Source organism: Sparus aurata, chromosome 2, assembly GCF_900880675.1.
Source record: "Sparus aurata chromosome 2, fSpaAur1.1, whole genome shotgun sequence".
Classification (NCBI taxonomy): Eukaryota; Metazoa; Chordata; class Actinopteri; order Spariformes; family Sparidae; genus Sparus; species Sparus aurata.
In genome coordinates, this window is record NC_044188.1 from 25292639 (window position 1) to 25306671 (window position 14033).

At 43.2% G+C, this 14033-nt stretch overlaps 1 protein-coding gene across 19 annotated transcripts in view; it reads left to right on the plus strand.

The window, feature by feature from the left end:
- Window positions 1–14033, plus strand: part of rap1gap2a (RAP1 GTPase activating protein 2a) — a 122939-nt gene that overhangs the window by 72709 nt on the left and 36197 nt on the right. For 4 of the 19 annotated variants that reach the window (XM_030441066.1, XM_030441093.1, XM_030441102.1 and 1 more), the window contains exon 1: window positions 4117–4884. The exons of 12 other annotated variants lie outside the window; for them this stretch is intronic. In XM_030441066.1, the coding sequence (XP_030296926.1) occupies window positions 4745–4884 (140 nt within the window). In that variant the 5' untranslated portion in view covers window positions 4117–4744. Of the gene's footprint in view, window positions 1–4116; window positions 4885–5240; window positions 5333–14033 lie in introns of those variants that run through there. 3 more of the 19 variants (XM_030441075.1, XM_030441083.1, XM_030441134.1) reach the window with 2 other exon arrangements.

Here is a 14033-nt window from a genome sequence, read left to right on the forward strand (position 1 = left end):
AGTTCATCGCCTGGCTGCAACGCAATGTGAAAGAAAGAGAATAAGTTACACTTCCCAGGTGAAAAACAACCAACCAATTTAAAGAAAACAAATAAATAAATAATAAGCAAAGTCCACTGTTTGTAGACTCAACAAGTAAAAACTGGATTACTTTTGGACCAACACAATCAAAGATGAATAACAACACTACCCAGAAATGCATTCCTAGCTGCATTCCACTGATGCTGGGAAATGCTTTTGTTGTTGAGAACAGTTGCTTTCTACATCAAATATGAAAAATCCATATAGTGGCTGTCTTCTGGAGGATCTGTATGGAGGGCGGACTCGTGACCACATACAGTATATCTTAAATCTTGGCTATTGCCTTGTAAGAAACCTGTAACGTACAATTTGTGGAATAAGCTTCTGCCTTTTGAGTTGCTCTGATAAATGTCTGCACACACAATAAGTCTCCTTTTATGAACCTCCAGCCCACTGGTACACTGTTTTCAAATACACCTATCTGCCATCAATGTTTATTCAAGTCCAGGGGCGTGCATTTACACTTCGGTGTATCACACAGGAACAATGTCAATGTGTGCACGCGTGTGTGTGTGTGTGTGTGTGTGTGTGTGTTAAAGAGCGAGTGAGAGAAAAGGAGGGGAGGGGGGTTGAAAGGGAGTGTTTGTGTTTGTGAGTCTAAAAGTGTATGGATACAGGTGTTTCATTTCCCCCCTTGATGACGCACGACAAGACCCTAGTGAAATGGCCGAGTTACCGCGTGTGTGTCTGTGAGAGAAAGTGGATGAGTATGTGTGTGTGTGTATGTTTTTACAGGCCATCTCTAGAGAACCTCTGACAGCCCGGCGTGGTTGTTTGCCTCCACACAGGACAATCCTCAGGTGTTTTTGATCGTAGCGTTGCGTCGATCATAAATTACAAACCCGCAGTTTTTTTGGAAGCAAATTCCACAAAGCGCTACAACCGAAGAACCCGCGGAGCGCTGTCTTGGCTCTGTTTCGAGGTGACACAGCCTCGGCAGTCCTTTTGGCAGAGCCGATGGCGCTGATCATCAACAGGGAGGGCGACGCATGATGAGAGAAATGGGACCTTGCGTTTAATTGTTGTGTTTGTTGACGCTGTTTTCCCGGCCTAATGTATTCCCTGGCTGGCGTCGGACAATTACCGAAGCATCTCATCTACTTAGATGTCTTTGTCTCTTGTCTTGAATGATGCATTTCTCTAATTGTCCTCTGTAGCAGGAGTCTGACTGAGACTTTCCACTTCAGCTATCGAACGACATCAACCCCCGTTGTTACTGTCGGTACTCTCACACAGCTGGAGCACATGTTCAGCACATTCGCTCGCTGTGTATTTTTCTGCCGCATCAGGCTTTTGTGTTGCTTTTTTATGTCCATGTCCTTGTCTGTCTGCGGAGCTTTATCGTTGCTGCCACGTGAGAATCTCATAATTCACATGGCTACCTGGAAATGAAAGTTTGTGTTACATGCCGGGGATATTTCACAGCCCCTCTCAACCTTTTCAAAGACGGACTCATTAGAGAAATCAGGAGATCAATGCAGAAAAGCCCGTCTGTGAAGCTGTTTAATGAGAAGGATGAAAGGTAACAAATCTGAGCCTCATTACACTTCCAGCGGTGCACAAAGAGGCCAGAGTTTCTGCTCCTACTGTAACGAGTGTAACAGAGAACATCGTGGTCGTGTCTATTAAAAACTTCAAAAGGGCATGAATCTTTCTGACACTAACGTGGAAGACTGGCCCAACATTCGGGGAGAACAACACTTGCTGCATGTTAGATGAAATGAGTGATACCACTGTCATGTCTGTCTGGTAATTATGAAGCCAGAGGACCGTTGGCTGAGCATCAACACTGGAAAAAACTGGAAAACAGCTGGTCTGGCTTAGTCCAAATGTGAACACGCTCACCGGTGGGCGCCTCTTAAACTCATTAGATAAATCTTGATTGTTTATGCTAGCTGTTCCCTGGCTGTGGCCTCATAGAGACCTAGACCTTTCACAGGACAGGAGTGTGGTATTCATTTTCTGATCCAGTTCTTGACACATTCGCGAATAACATTTTTACCAGAATGTTGTACTCTTCCTTTAATGAAAAAACAGTCAGACTCGGGTTGAGAGAGTACGGGTACAGATAATGTACTTTTTACAGGTGTAAAAGTTAATTCATTCAATATTATTAAAAAAAAAAAAACAGTTCTGTAAGTAGTTCTCTTACCTTTGTGATTATAAACATTTGAGTTTCTAATAGGTAATAAATATGGAAAACTCTGGTGCAAGAGTGCTACATAACTTATTTATGCAACACGACTTGGACAATCCACATAACTTCAGGAAAAAGCGAACATGTGTTAAATAAGTTGTCTTTCATTTTCATACAGTACATATGCATGAAACAAACAGATCAAAACAAAGGATAAACAGAATATACTTTACAAGAAATCAACACATAGGCTATGATATCAAATAGGTAAAAGGGAGACTGAAAAATAAAAATATACCAAATACCTTATTTATCTATATTAGAGGGAATTTTCCCAAGTATTTGAGAGGTCTTAAAAACTGTCTTTCTGTGCTGGTATCTTAGAAAATAAGCCAATTAAATCGTAACAATCTTTTTTTAAACAAATTTCTGCTTTTACTGCAGTTCTGTATGTGGTTTGTCCAAGTCGTGTTGCCGTACCTTGCTGTCCCAGATGGCAGACGTGCTGGCACCACAGATTTAAAAAAGACCTAGATACCAGGTGCAAAGATGGCATCCATTCAAACCAATGAGCATTGCTCGCCTTGCCAAAATCTCCACCAAATACGTTTTCAGGCTTCTGCGTTGACCTGCTGATTATGTTGCTCATTGAATATATGCACAGTAGAGTTTTCCCTGCAAGCCCCGCCAAAGAGTTCCCACTCGGGCCATTGATAGAGTTTTAAATCACTTGAGGGAAGTTTTACAAATATAAAACTTGCATGGCTCAACAATGCATAATAGAAAGTGACATAATCAAACTTCTTTGCAGTTCTCAGGGTCATGTCAAAAGTTTTACATATGTTTCCTTTACAATGGCGGTCTGTGGGGAAAATTCTACATGGGCCACAGGGAGATATTTTGCAATGCTGCGAGTGGCCACCGGGCCAGATTGGACTTTAGGCTATGAGCCACTCACATCTGACAGTGACAAACACCACGACTTCCAGTTTGAAGCCCGGCTGTCCTGTGTACAGACATGGATGGAGATAATTTTGTGGGTTGAACAGATAGACCGATTATACAATGTAGAGCTGACAGAGCAAAAGGACCGAACAATCCCGTTGCTAAATGATGCATTGACGTGCTATGCAGAAAAAGTGAATAATGCTACCTAACGCTAGTATACTTAATACAGCTATCCAGTCAACTAGCGTTCACCCACTCAGTCACAACAAGGAAGGAGAAAAACAAGCATGGAAACGGAACACTAAAGATAGATATATTGTAAGAAGACGACTACTTCAGCTCTGTTTACTGAGCTGTGACTGAATAGAAAAGGAAAGAAGGACAGATAGTTTATTACTGGCAGAAAAGAGGTGAAAGGGACGACGGGAGGCAAAGAAGGAATGCAACATTAAAAAAAAAAAAATGTTGTGTACGTTCATGTGTGTATGTGCTCAAAAAAGAACACGTAAAGTGTGTTAAGATCGCAATTTTCTTCATGTGGTCTCATTTAATCTCCTGTCATTTTGTGAGGCTACATTTCAATTCCAATGTCTCTGGCAACAGCACAGCAGGCAATACGCTGATAAGCCTGCCTGAATTGAGATTTCACACGGAGGGACAGAGTGTTTGTGTGTGTGTGTGTGCCTGTGTGTGCATGTGCGTGTGTCTGTGTGAGTTGGCTGAGTAGGTGTGGGTGTGCATGCATGTGTCTGAAAAAGAAATCATATAATCAAACATAGATAGAACAAGGTCAGGGAGATTAATGTAAAATTATTAACAAGATAGAAACAAGGGCAGAGGGATGGAGGGAGGTCTACAGTAGAGGAGGAGGAGGGTGAGGAGGAGGCGGTCCTTGTACAGACTCCAGCCTATCAGACGGAGGAAGGCGGGGCTCAGCAGTCAGGAAGGAGGTAGCCGAGCAGCAGCAGACACAGAGGCAGAAGAAGCAGGGCATGCTAGAGGAGGAGTGAGAGGTGGGAAGGTAGAGGTAGGTAGACAGAGAGATGCAGCACCACAGTGTGTGTGTCTTCGAGGCTGTCAGCAGCGCAACTCTTCATCCTCTCATCAGGGACCGTGATCTGCTGTGGAGCGACGATGCACAGATTCTCTGCAGGAGCAGGGAATGCAGATAGAAGTTCACCTTGAGCTGGAGTCCAACAGTGCCACTCTGGACCTCTGGGATTACAAGAAATACTCATTGATCCAAACAGCAGCAGAGATTTAACCGGATCTGACAGTCTGCCAAACCAAAAGGCTCCAGCATCTATAACTTTTGGATTATAGTCAGATTTATAACAGAACGTCTGACAGAGAATCTGTCCGTCCAGGGCCAGAAATCAAACAGGTACTTTGTTTTGGCAGAAACTTGCCAGCTGTCACCAAACCTGACAGCATTCAGAACCAAAATTGTGACACCCACCGTTCATCGTGGAACCCCGCAAAGCCAAGCAGGTCCTGCAGCCCAGGGACCCAGGAGCCAGCCTGACCTTGGGCCGGCTGTCACCTGAACCCCTGCTGGCTCCAGCGGAAACGTCCAGCATGTCTCAGACCGGAGGACGCTTCCACAACAAGAAGGCCGGTATCCGGGCCGCCGTGATCCTGATCGGACTCCTTCACAAGTCTCGCAAAGCCAAGGAGAAGGAGAGAGAGAAGGAGAGAGAGAAAGAGGAGAGCGAAGGGTGGGTGAAGTTTGTCCTGTTGTGTCGTCTGATGAGGCAGGCATGCTGGGTAGATAACGTAAGGCTCAGGGAGAGGCAGAAAGGCTGCAGTGCAGTCTGTGCACTAACTGGGACTGTGAAGAAAACTTTATTAGCTTGTAATGTCTTTGTTGTTCCAAAGGTGAGGGGAACTTTGCACTCCTTCTGGTTCAATGAGTTTGCATCTGCAGTTTTACAATAAGCCCTTTCCGTTTGTGTGCTTGTCTGGTTGAGTGTGTGTTTGTGTATCTCGGTCATTGGGAATGACGGACGGGAGGGAGGGAGAGGAAGGTATTGAGGTTTGTGGGTGAATAGAGGTGTGCTCCGAGTGCTTTTGAAGAGCAAATGAAAGAAGCTGAGAGAGCGGGTGAGAGAAGCGAAGCTTGGATGGGGAGAGAGAGGAACATGGAAGGAAGAAAGACAGAGAGAGGTGAGTGTGGAGCTTTAGAAGAGAGAGATGTGGCGGATAAAAGGGAAAAGGTGCAGAGCAAAGGTCAACCACTCGTCTATTTGTGTCTTTCTATGTCTGCACAGGCAACGATGGACACTTGTTGATGCCTGTAATGCTGGTGAAACACGCCGTTCGTAGGTTGGTGAACTGGCTGAGAGTTCAATAGGTGAGCTGCAAACTACAGTGGAGAAGAGAACACAGTACCAAGCTTGACTGCCCACGAGCCGGCTGTAAGCAGTAGCTGTCAATACAATATTCAAGCAGTGTTCCAAATATATTTTTTATAGACTATGAAGGGTAGAAAGATGGCAACAAAACTGGTGTTTCTCTTTTTCTTTACAAATCCCCGAGCATTATGCATGTGAAGGACCTGCGGGCAGATTGTATCATGACATGAATTCGAGACTGCAGGAGGACTGTTGTTGCCGTACCTTCTCAGAAATTGCCGCTCCGGATGTGAGGGGATTTACCCTTCATGCTTTGTTTTGACCAGATCAACTTACGTCCCATTCTACCAAAGTCAATAAGACCCATGGGAACATCCCACCTGGTAACCTAAGGTGGCAGGGACGAGACCGCCATAAACCCCACCCCCACCCCACCTAACCTCCCCCCGGCTGGATTTGTTTTGGCCGGGCTAATGTTGACAGCCGTGCATGTACAGCTGAACTTCAATCTGAGCAGAAAGTTGCCTGTTTGGTGTTATTGTGTTGAAGGATATATACACAGTTTAATCTTGGTTAGGTGTGTGTGTGTGTGTGTGTGTGTGTGTGTGCGTGTGAACACCTGATATGCAACACTGAATGCACTTTGCTGCTCTGTTCTAATAGCCTGGACCAAAATAGGCTACATGAAAATAGACTGTAACTCACTTTGCAAATGCTGATAAGTTTATCTGACCTCTGGGTGTCTGTGTGGATGTGTGTGTATGTGCGTGTATATAATTTAGTTTCAGACGGTGTAAAATTTAACTCCTGGAGGCGAGGCTGGATTAGCAACTTCGTAAATCGGGCAACTGCCCCAGACCTCCTGGGGCCCCTAATGGCCGCCAGTTCATTGTGTGACAGCTGGTTTGTGGTGATTTGATTAATTGTAATGTAGTTTAGAAATACTATATGCACCACTGAAACAACAAACCAAAATGTTATTGTTGTAGTTAATAGCTGATAGATGTGTATTTAATAAAATCAAACACAAAATACTGACAAACAGCAAACCTGCAGCCAGCTGGTGTTTCAGACTTGATGGCAAGAGGGTTACATAACCCAATGAGTGTGAGGGGTACAGGTTGGTCACTGGGGCCACGACTGTAAATTTTTCCCCCTAGGGGCCCTCTAGTGGATTAATCCAGCCGTGCCTGGAGGCTGTGATCGACTGCGAATGCAACACAGCTGCTTTGTCACAGTGCACCTTTTTCTTGCATGTTTGTCACATGCTTACAAAGTGACGTATTAATTCAATTCTGCTTGTTATTTCATTATCGTCTCATGTCCTCTCACAGTACAATCACGTCTGGACAGCAAAAACTACCCAGAAGCTCTGCTACAGCAATATTCAACTGCCGTCACGTCTTTTTCTGAGTGTATGAGCGTGACTGCGCTCTTTTCAAAAGCAAACAAATAAAAGGAAAAGTGAACCACGGATGATTTTTCTCATTACAGCCGACTACTTGTTACCATAATAATAATAATAATGATAAGAAACACTTAATGCTTTTAGACAGCCCTGACGTTGCAGTAGTGATTTTCCCCTTTTTATTCACATTTTCTTTGCCTTCCCAGACGTGCTGCGAGTACACATGACTACATACAGGCGTGCAACCGTGCTCTGTGTGTGTGTCTTCCCCTCAGTCTTTATCTCTGCGCTGATAGAGCCATAATGTATATTTGCCCTCCATTAATTTGAACAGCATGAGGTCCGCTGCTTGCGTCTAAATGTTTATATTACCCGTCCGCGCATTAATGTCCTCCGCAGCTCATTTATCTCCAGCTGCAGACCTGTTTTGTTTGTGTGTGTGTCTGTGTGTGTGTGTGTGTCTCTGTGTGTGTGCACTCGTGTATAAGATGCTTGTCCCATTGTGTGTGTAGCTAAGTATGCATGTGTTGTGTTTAGGCTTCTACAACAAGTGCCTTTGCGGTTATGGTGACATTTCCTTGTCGGTTTGTGGTGGTGTAATGCAATTGGTGGGTTAGAGGGAGAGAGAGAGAGACAGAGAGTTGTGTGTTTAAGAGGAGGAAAGTGAGCGACAGACTCATTATGATGCCAGAGTGTTTTTGAGAACTAATCTATAATCACAGTGTGGGGCTTCCTGTTCACACACCGTGTTGTCCACCTTCTAAGACTAAAAGCTTTGAATATCACATGCATACATATTGACAAAACATGCATCTGTTCTTAAATTGCAATATTTAAAGAGCAGGGGTTTTTTTTATAACTGCAATGGCCTGGTGGTACAATACCTCCTGTTGACTGTGTGGAGTTGGACAGAAATTACACAGGAAAAGCCACAAGCCTCACTGTAAATTAGAGGCTTGGGTCTCAGAAACACTACATTCAGTTGTTTCACTGCATGAAACAGATTCCCTGACGAAACAATGGGGGGAAAAATGTCAAGATGCGGAGACAAGCTGCTAACGTTGTCTGTAAATGAAGCCTGCATGTCAACACGGGTCGAGCAGACGCTTCATAACGAAAAAGTCCAAATCAATTCTATCTGCTGAAAGGCTTCACAGGACTAAGTTGTTGCGGTTGCACTGACAGCACACAAATGTAGTTTGTTTTCTGTGGTAGGACAACTCAGTACTCAATATAGGGATACAAATTCTACTTTGGTCTAGTTCTTGTTTCCCTCATGTCTGACCACGAGGGAAGCAGACAATGTTAGTTATGAAAATCAGAAAAAAAGAAAAGGGAAAAGAAAAATACATCTTCCATCCACAATTCAAATCTTTCTAGGACATCTGTGTATTGTCCATCCCCTTTTCACAAGATCAAAAAAAAATCCTTTTCAGGTATTTTAATAGGGAGTCAGCCTGACTCATCACGGTCATCTCCACGGACCTCTTTTTGTGCTCCTTTATTAGCATTTCATCTGCTTGTCAGGGTCATTTGGGTTGCAGTTTATTAGCTGTGGAAGAAGTCAAAGCAAACCTTTTAAAGGGAAATGCCAATTTTAATGGACGCCTAACTTGAACAGTAAAAAAGGGAGGACTCCTTGAATCCTTAAGTTACATTTACATTCAGTGTTTTTCACCCAAATCACGGTGCGTAGCCTCAATCAGGTCCTCATGAAGATGTTGAATGTTGAATCCTTCTTAGAGGATTGCTGACACGCTTTTGTTTTTTACTGCCCTCCATGTGAGTCCTTGAATGCAGACTTAAAATACAAACAAGGGGAGACCGCCTCATAAAAGCAGTGCCTTTAAAGGATTCAGACCTCCAGGGGTCATTAAGGAACCTTGACATAACAGACTGAATTTTGATCAAAGTTTATATATATCAGCTGAGAAGATTGAAGTACTCAGTTATTTGTATTAAACAAATAAGATATAACATGTTCAACACATCCTCATATCAAAACAACTAAATAGGTTAACTACCAGCAACTCCCAAAACAACATGACCGTTGCAGCATGACAAGCAACAGGTGAACTGGACCTTCATTGTACACTTGCAGTTTAGTTAGGTTTAGGCATGAAAACTATTTTGTTAGCTTTAGGCACTAATACTACTTAGTTAGGTTGAGGAAAACATTGTGGTTTGGGTTAACATACCTACAAACGTACCTAAGTTCCTAAAGCAGTATGTTATGTGTGTCATGTAACCGAACTCATTGACTTCTGGCTTCACACTGGGCACAAACAACGTTCTCCTGAATGAAAGCCCTGCGGTTGTCTAACATGACCGTCTGTCCCAGATACCCGGTGACCAATGTGTGCGGTCATTTTTTTGATGAGGACAGGCTCAACATGTTACTTAGTGTGCTTTGAAGGTATTGCAAGGTGGAATTTTGTTACCAAGCAAGTTGTTTCCCTCTGTTCTATGTCTTGTATGCTAAGCTAAGCTAGCTAGCTGCTTGCTCCAGCTTCATAGTGAACGTACAGACACAAGAGCAGTTTTGATCTCCTTGTCTAACCCCTTACCAAAGTACGTCCAAAGAAGTCCAACTATTCCTTCTTTGACAAAAAGAGTCAATGCATGCACGCGCACGACTCCAAGCCATAATGTATTTAAATGGACAACATTTGGATCTTCAGGTCAAAAGGCTGACAGGCTCTAAAACGTCAGGTGTGGTCAACCACCTAATGCACCCAGGGCGACTAAAACCTCAAAACAGCTTACAAATGACAACACAACAGAAGCTCCATCAAAAAAACTTTAGTCCCAGTGATGTGCATATAACCACACTACTTTTAATGTGAACTTTTCCTTTATGTTAACTAGCTTTAAACAGTTTCTCTTTAAACAAAATCCCCACAAGGTCTTCCTCACCTCCTAAATTATTTACAAGAGCAACTGTCAAAGTAATGATGAGAAGAGACATATAATAAAATGTGCTGATGAGTTGGTTATCAGTCAGCCTACACGGAAGGGATGGAATAAGATCACCGGCCTGTGGAGGAGGACTTTTTGTGTCGTGGTGTGACAAGTCGCTCTTCCTGTTAAATGTAGCAAAAAATAAGGACATGAGCATTGATTTCAGAAAATCGTCCTCTGATACAATGGCCGCTACTATGGGAGAGGAAATTGAACCGGTGGCCACGCAGCAAAGAGTTGTGCGCAGGCAAGAAATCTATCGGCGGATCTATTAAGATTTCTCTTGCGTCGATGACTGTTATACTGAAGGTTTCTAGGAACCTCATCATCTTCATTTACTGCTGTCTGGCATGGAAATGTTTACGCGTCCAGAATGAACAAGCTTGTTAATGTGACATGAGACAGTTGTTAGGGTGAGTCAGACCCTGCTCAGAGATATTTACAGCAAGCACTTGCATAGATTGTCCTGCACAGACAGTTTGAGCTCTTGCCTTCAGGTCACTGCTGACGAGTGCCAGCTAGGATGAGGAAAAGCCTGAACATTGTGCTTGTCATGATGACTTACGGACAAACTATATAGACCTTTTGGCCTCTCTTTGCACTGTTTTTCCATTAAAATCCTTCCACACATGTATCTGCACTTAATGTCACCTCGAGTCTGATATGATCTTGTTTCTCTCTCTTTTTAATTGTGTATAATGATCTTACGGTTTTTGTGTGATCGTCCCAGTTGTCTGATTTGTTTTGTTTTGGTGTTATAAACACTGTCTACATGTCGTATTTCCCCTCGGAGCAGTTAGATTGATTTGATTTGACAGTTATGCAAGTATCTCAACTGTTGCGGTCCCTGAAGAGAAAATCTCATCAAACACTCGTCGGGCGTCTAAATACTGGTATTCAGTTTGAAAGTCTTCGATATGGAGATGTTCTCGTGCCGCTGCAGAGCATAGCAGCAGAACTAGATAAACGGTTGGACACAAATTGAGTGCTGGCTGCCTTTGAAGAGCTCGGTGCACTTTAGAGAAAAGTCTACGCTTTTCAAACAGGTATGAAAAATAATGGTGAGGCTCCTCTTTGTTAAATTGACCAGCTGCGGGGTTAGACCCTCTCATACGCCATCCAGTCAGGTTCATGGCTTCCCTGTCACTGTGCTCAGATGTATAGCCACGTGGTAGTTGAAATGTTTGGGACCGAACAACTGAGAGACTAAATTACACGAGCAGCTGGGCACAGCTAAAACCAATCAGGAACAACCTGCCTGGCTTCCTCTGACACAGAGAGTCCGCGGCAGCCGGCCAGGCAGTTGTCCGGAACAGGGAAATTATACACACATACACGCAATACAAAGCAGCTCTTTAGTTTCTTTTTTGTTTTGTTGTTTGTTTTTGCACATTGATTCAGTCTCATTTGACAGCAAACAGACAAATTAAAACCGACTAATACAAAAATAGAGGAACAACTGGTGGCGTTTCGGTTGTAATTGACCGTTTGCCTCTGTTGCCCCCCCTGTCAGGCCTCCTGTTTTCTCAAGCAGCGGTAGATAAGTAACACTAGAAATTATCAGTCATTTTCTTAAAGAATTGTCTTCAGCCGCAGGCAGAGGTAGGCAAAGAAGACTCTACTGCTCGTTCTCGACGGCTTAAATGACAGAGAGGCAAAATCTTTTAGCTGTTTCTAGCTAGCTACTAAAGCTAACACTAGCTCCATGACTTGGTTGATAAAACGGTGTCTTACCTTTATATGACTGTGTGAAGCTAAAGCTGCATGTGGAAAAAGTCATTTAATGAGTCGTATTAAAGAAATGAACATAACAGCCGTGTTTTTAATTGCAGTATAAAGCTAGCTGGCCCTAATATGATAGCGATGACGTTGACATTTTTCCTTATCTTACTCTAATATAATCCTATTTGCTGTTTAGCTCGTACATACTTGGACTAGCTAGTCAGTGGCTAGATTTATGCTTTAGGGAATGTTTCTGTATTTTCTGTCTTAACGCCACAAGAGGGAAGGCTTTTAGAATGAGGACTTTCTGTGTACAATGTGCAGGACAGATGTTGACCTAAATTCTGACGAACTAACTTTCTTGTCAGTCACCCCTTCAGTCGGGAAACGCAATCAATGTTCTGGTCATGAATGGGGCTTTTTTTTTCTGAATCTAGAACCCCACTATGTAGTTAGCTAATCCTTGGCCTTGGAAGTAACACTTTAGCCAGGCATGATAAGCGTGATGTGCCTATGTAGAGGGGCTGTGCAGACAACCATCCATTACATGGAATTCATGGAAAACAGTGATGGGATTCCAAGCCTTGCGCTGAAAAGTAAAAAAAAATGCACACAAAGGCCCGTTGTACCATAGTTTTGCTGGTGACACATTTCTGTGTTAATGAAAACTGACTTTTTTGAAACTCTTCATATGTAAAGTGTCAGTCTTCTTGCAGTTCCTCTCATGCCAATTAAATGTGTCGGGAAAAAAACAAAGCCTGACAGATGTGTTGTGTCTATAGTTACAGTTGCTCAGCGATGATTTGACAATGTCCTATTGGGGGAGGGGTTCAGCAAGCAGTCAGCTGTGTAACGTTTAAAACTCTCTCCACAATCACATGTGTTTAAGCTTTTCAGTCCAAGATTTTGCTTCTTCATCTCCCAGTTTAATGCTGCTTTCGTCATTGCTCTGCAGAAAAATGATCCTCACTGCAGGTAGTCCCAGACATAAATATAGACTTTATATTTTTGAAGCCAATGGAAGACCCTGAACATTTGCTTTGGAGAGAGGAAACTTGGTCGCACGGAGCAGATGTTCTAGAGTGCAGTCTTTCATGTTGCTTTTCTTGACCACCTTACACAATTTTTCCTTGTCTTGTAGTCCCTTCCCTCCCCTCACTGTCAAACTCTCCTCCTCCTGCTGCCGCCGCTTTTTAGTCACTGACTCACTCGTATTTCCATTCCCCGGTCTCCTCCGGTTTTTTTCCTCTCTACCCTCAATTACTCCTTCTTCTAAACTCTCTCTTGTTCCTTTCATGCATTTCACTTGGTTTGTGATTAGCTGTTACACACATACACACACACACACACGCACGCACACCTTTGCTGCCTGTCTGCACAACATGTGTGTGTTTGTGTGACAGTCAGCCTTGTCTTGGGATGTAATGGATGAGATGGTATAGTCTCTAACAAGTGTCCAGAGACCCACCCAAGACGGCCCTATTTACCCAGCTCTGCACTGGGGATTGAGAATGCTATTTTTAGTCTGCAGAGATTCATTTATTCTCTCTCTCTCCGTACTTCTCTCTGCGGCCCTTTCTCTTTCAGCGATCCGTCTGACATCCATTCATTCTGCCCCTCTCCCTCTCTGTCTTCATATCTCTTTCGGACTTTTTTTGCTCTGCTGTGGTTATCAGCCATCTGAAGTGGTGGAGTGGGTTCAGAAGTATTCACTTCAGCATTCATCTCACAGATGCTAAACTCTGTTTTTTTCTTTGACTACAGTCACTGAGACTGGGCGATATTGGGCAATGATAAAGAGGAAGTGGGTCCCTACAAAATGAATAGGATTAGATAGGATTCATGGCATTTTCAGTGATATGACAGAGAGCGTGATGCCAGGCAACTATGTTTTTCACTGCAATGCAGTATTGTGCCACAGGACAAAAACCTCTTAGACCTACTGAATCCAAAAAGGGAAATGTTCACTTTCACAGATATGTTTCATGCCACTGTCCAGTGTTGATAATGAAAACACACACTTCAAAGGTAAGAAATGAGTGGCACGTCTTCCCATAGAAATATCTTTGAATTACATCCAGTTGGTGTGGATGTGCAAATGAGATATTCCTAAAGTAGACACGTAGTTTAAAAGAGTATTTTTAACTACTAATTCTGCTTGGGTTTTCATCTATTGAACCCAAGCAGAATTAAAATTCCTTGCCAGCGACTTCCAAAAACACAGCGTACCAATGATACGTCTACCGGACCTTCAAGTTTTGGCAAAAAAAAACTCCTTGGTTAGGTTTAGGAAAACATTGTGGTTTGGATTAAAATAAGTATGTTTCATATACAACTTAAGTTACATCATGAACATAACGTTACTCCAAGCGGCGGTCCTTTGGTTGAAAATCCCGTGTTTGTTTGACCCATCCCTCCACCT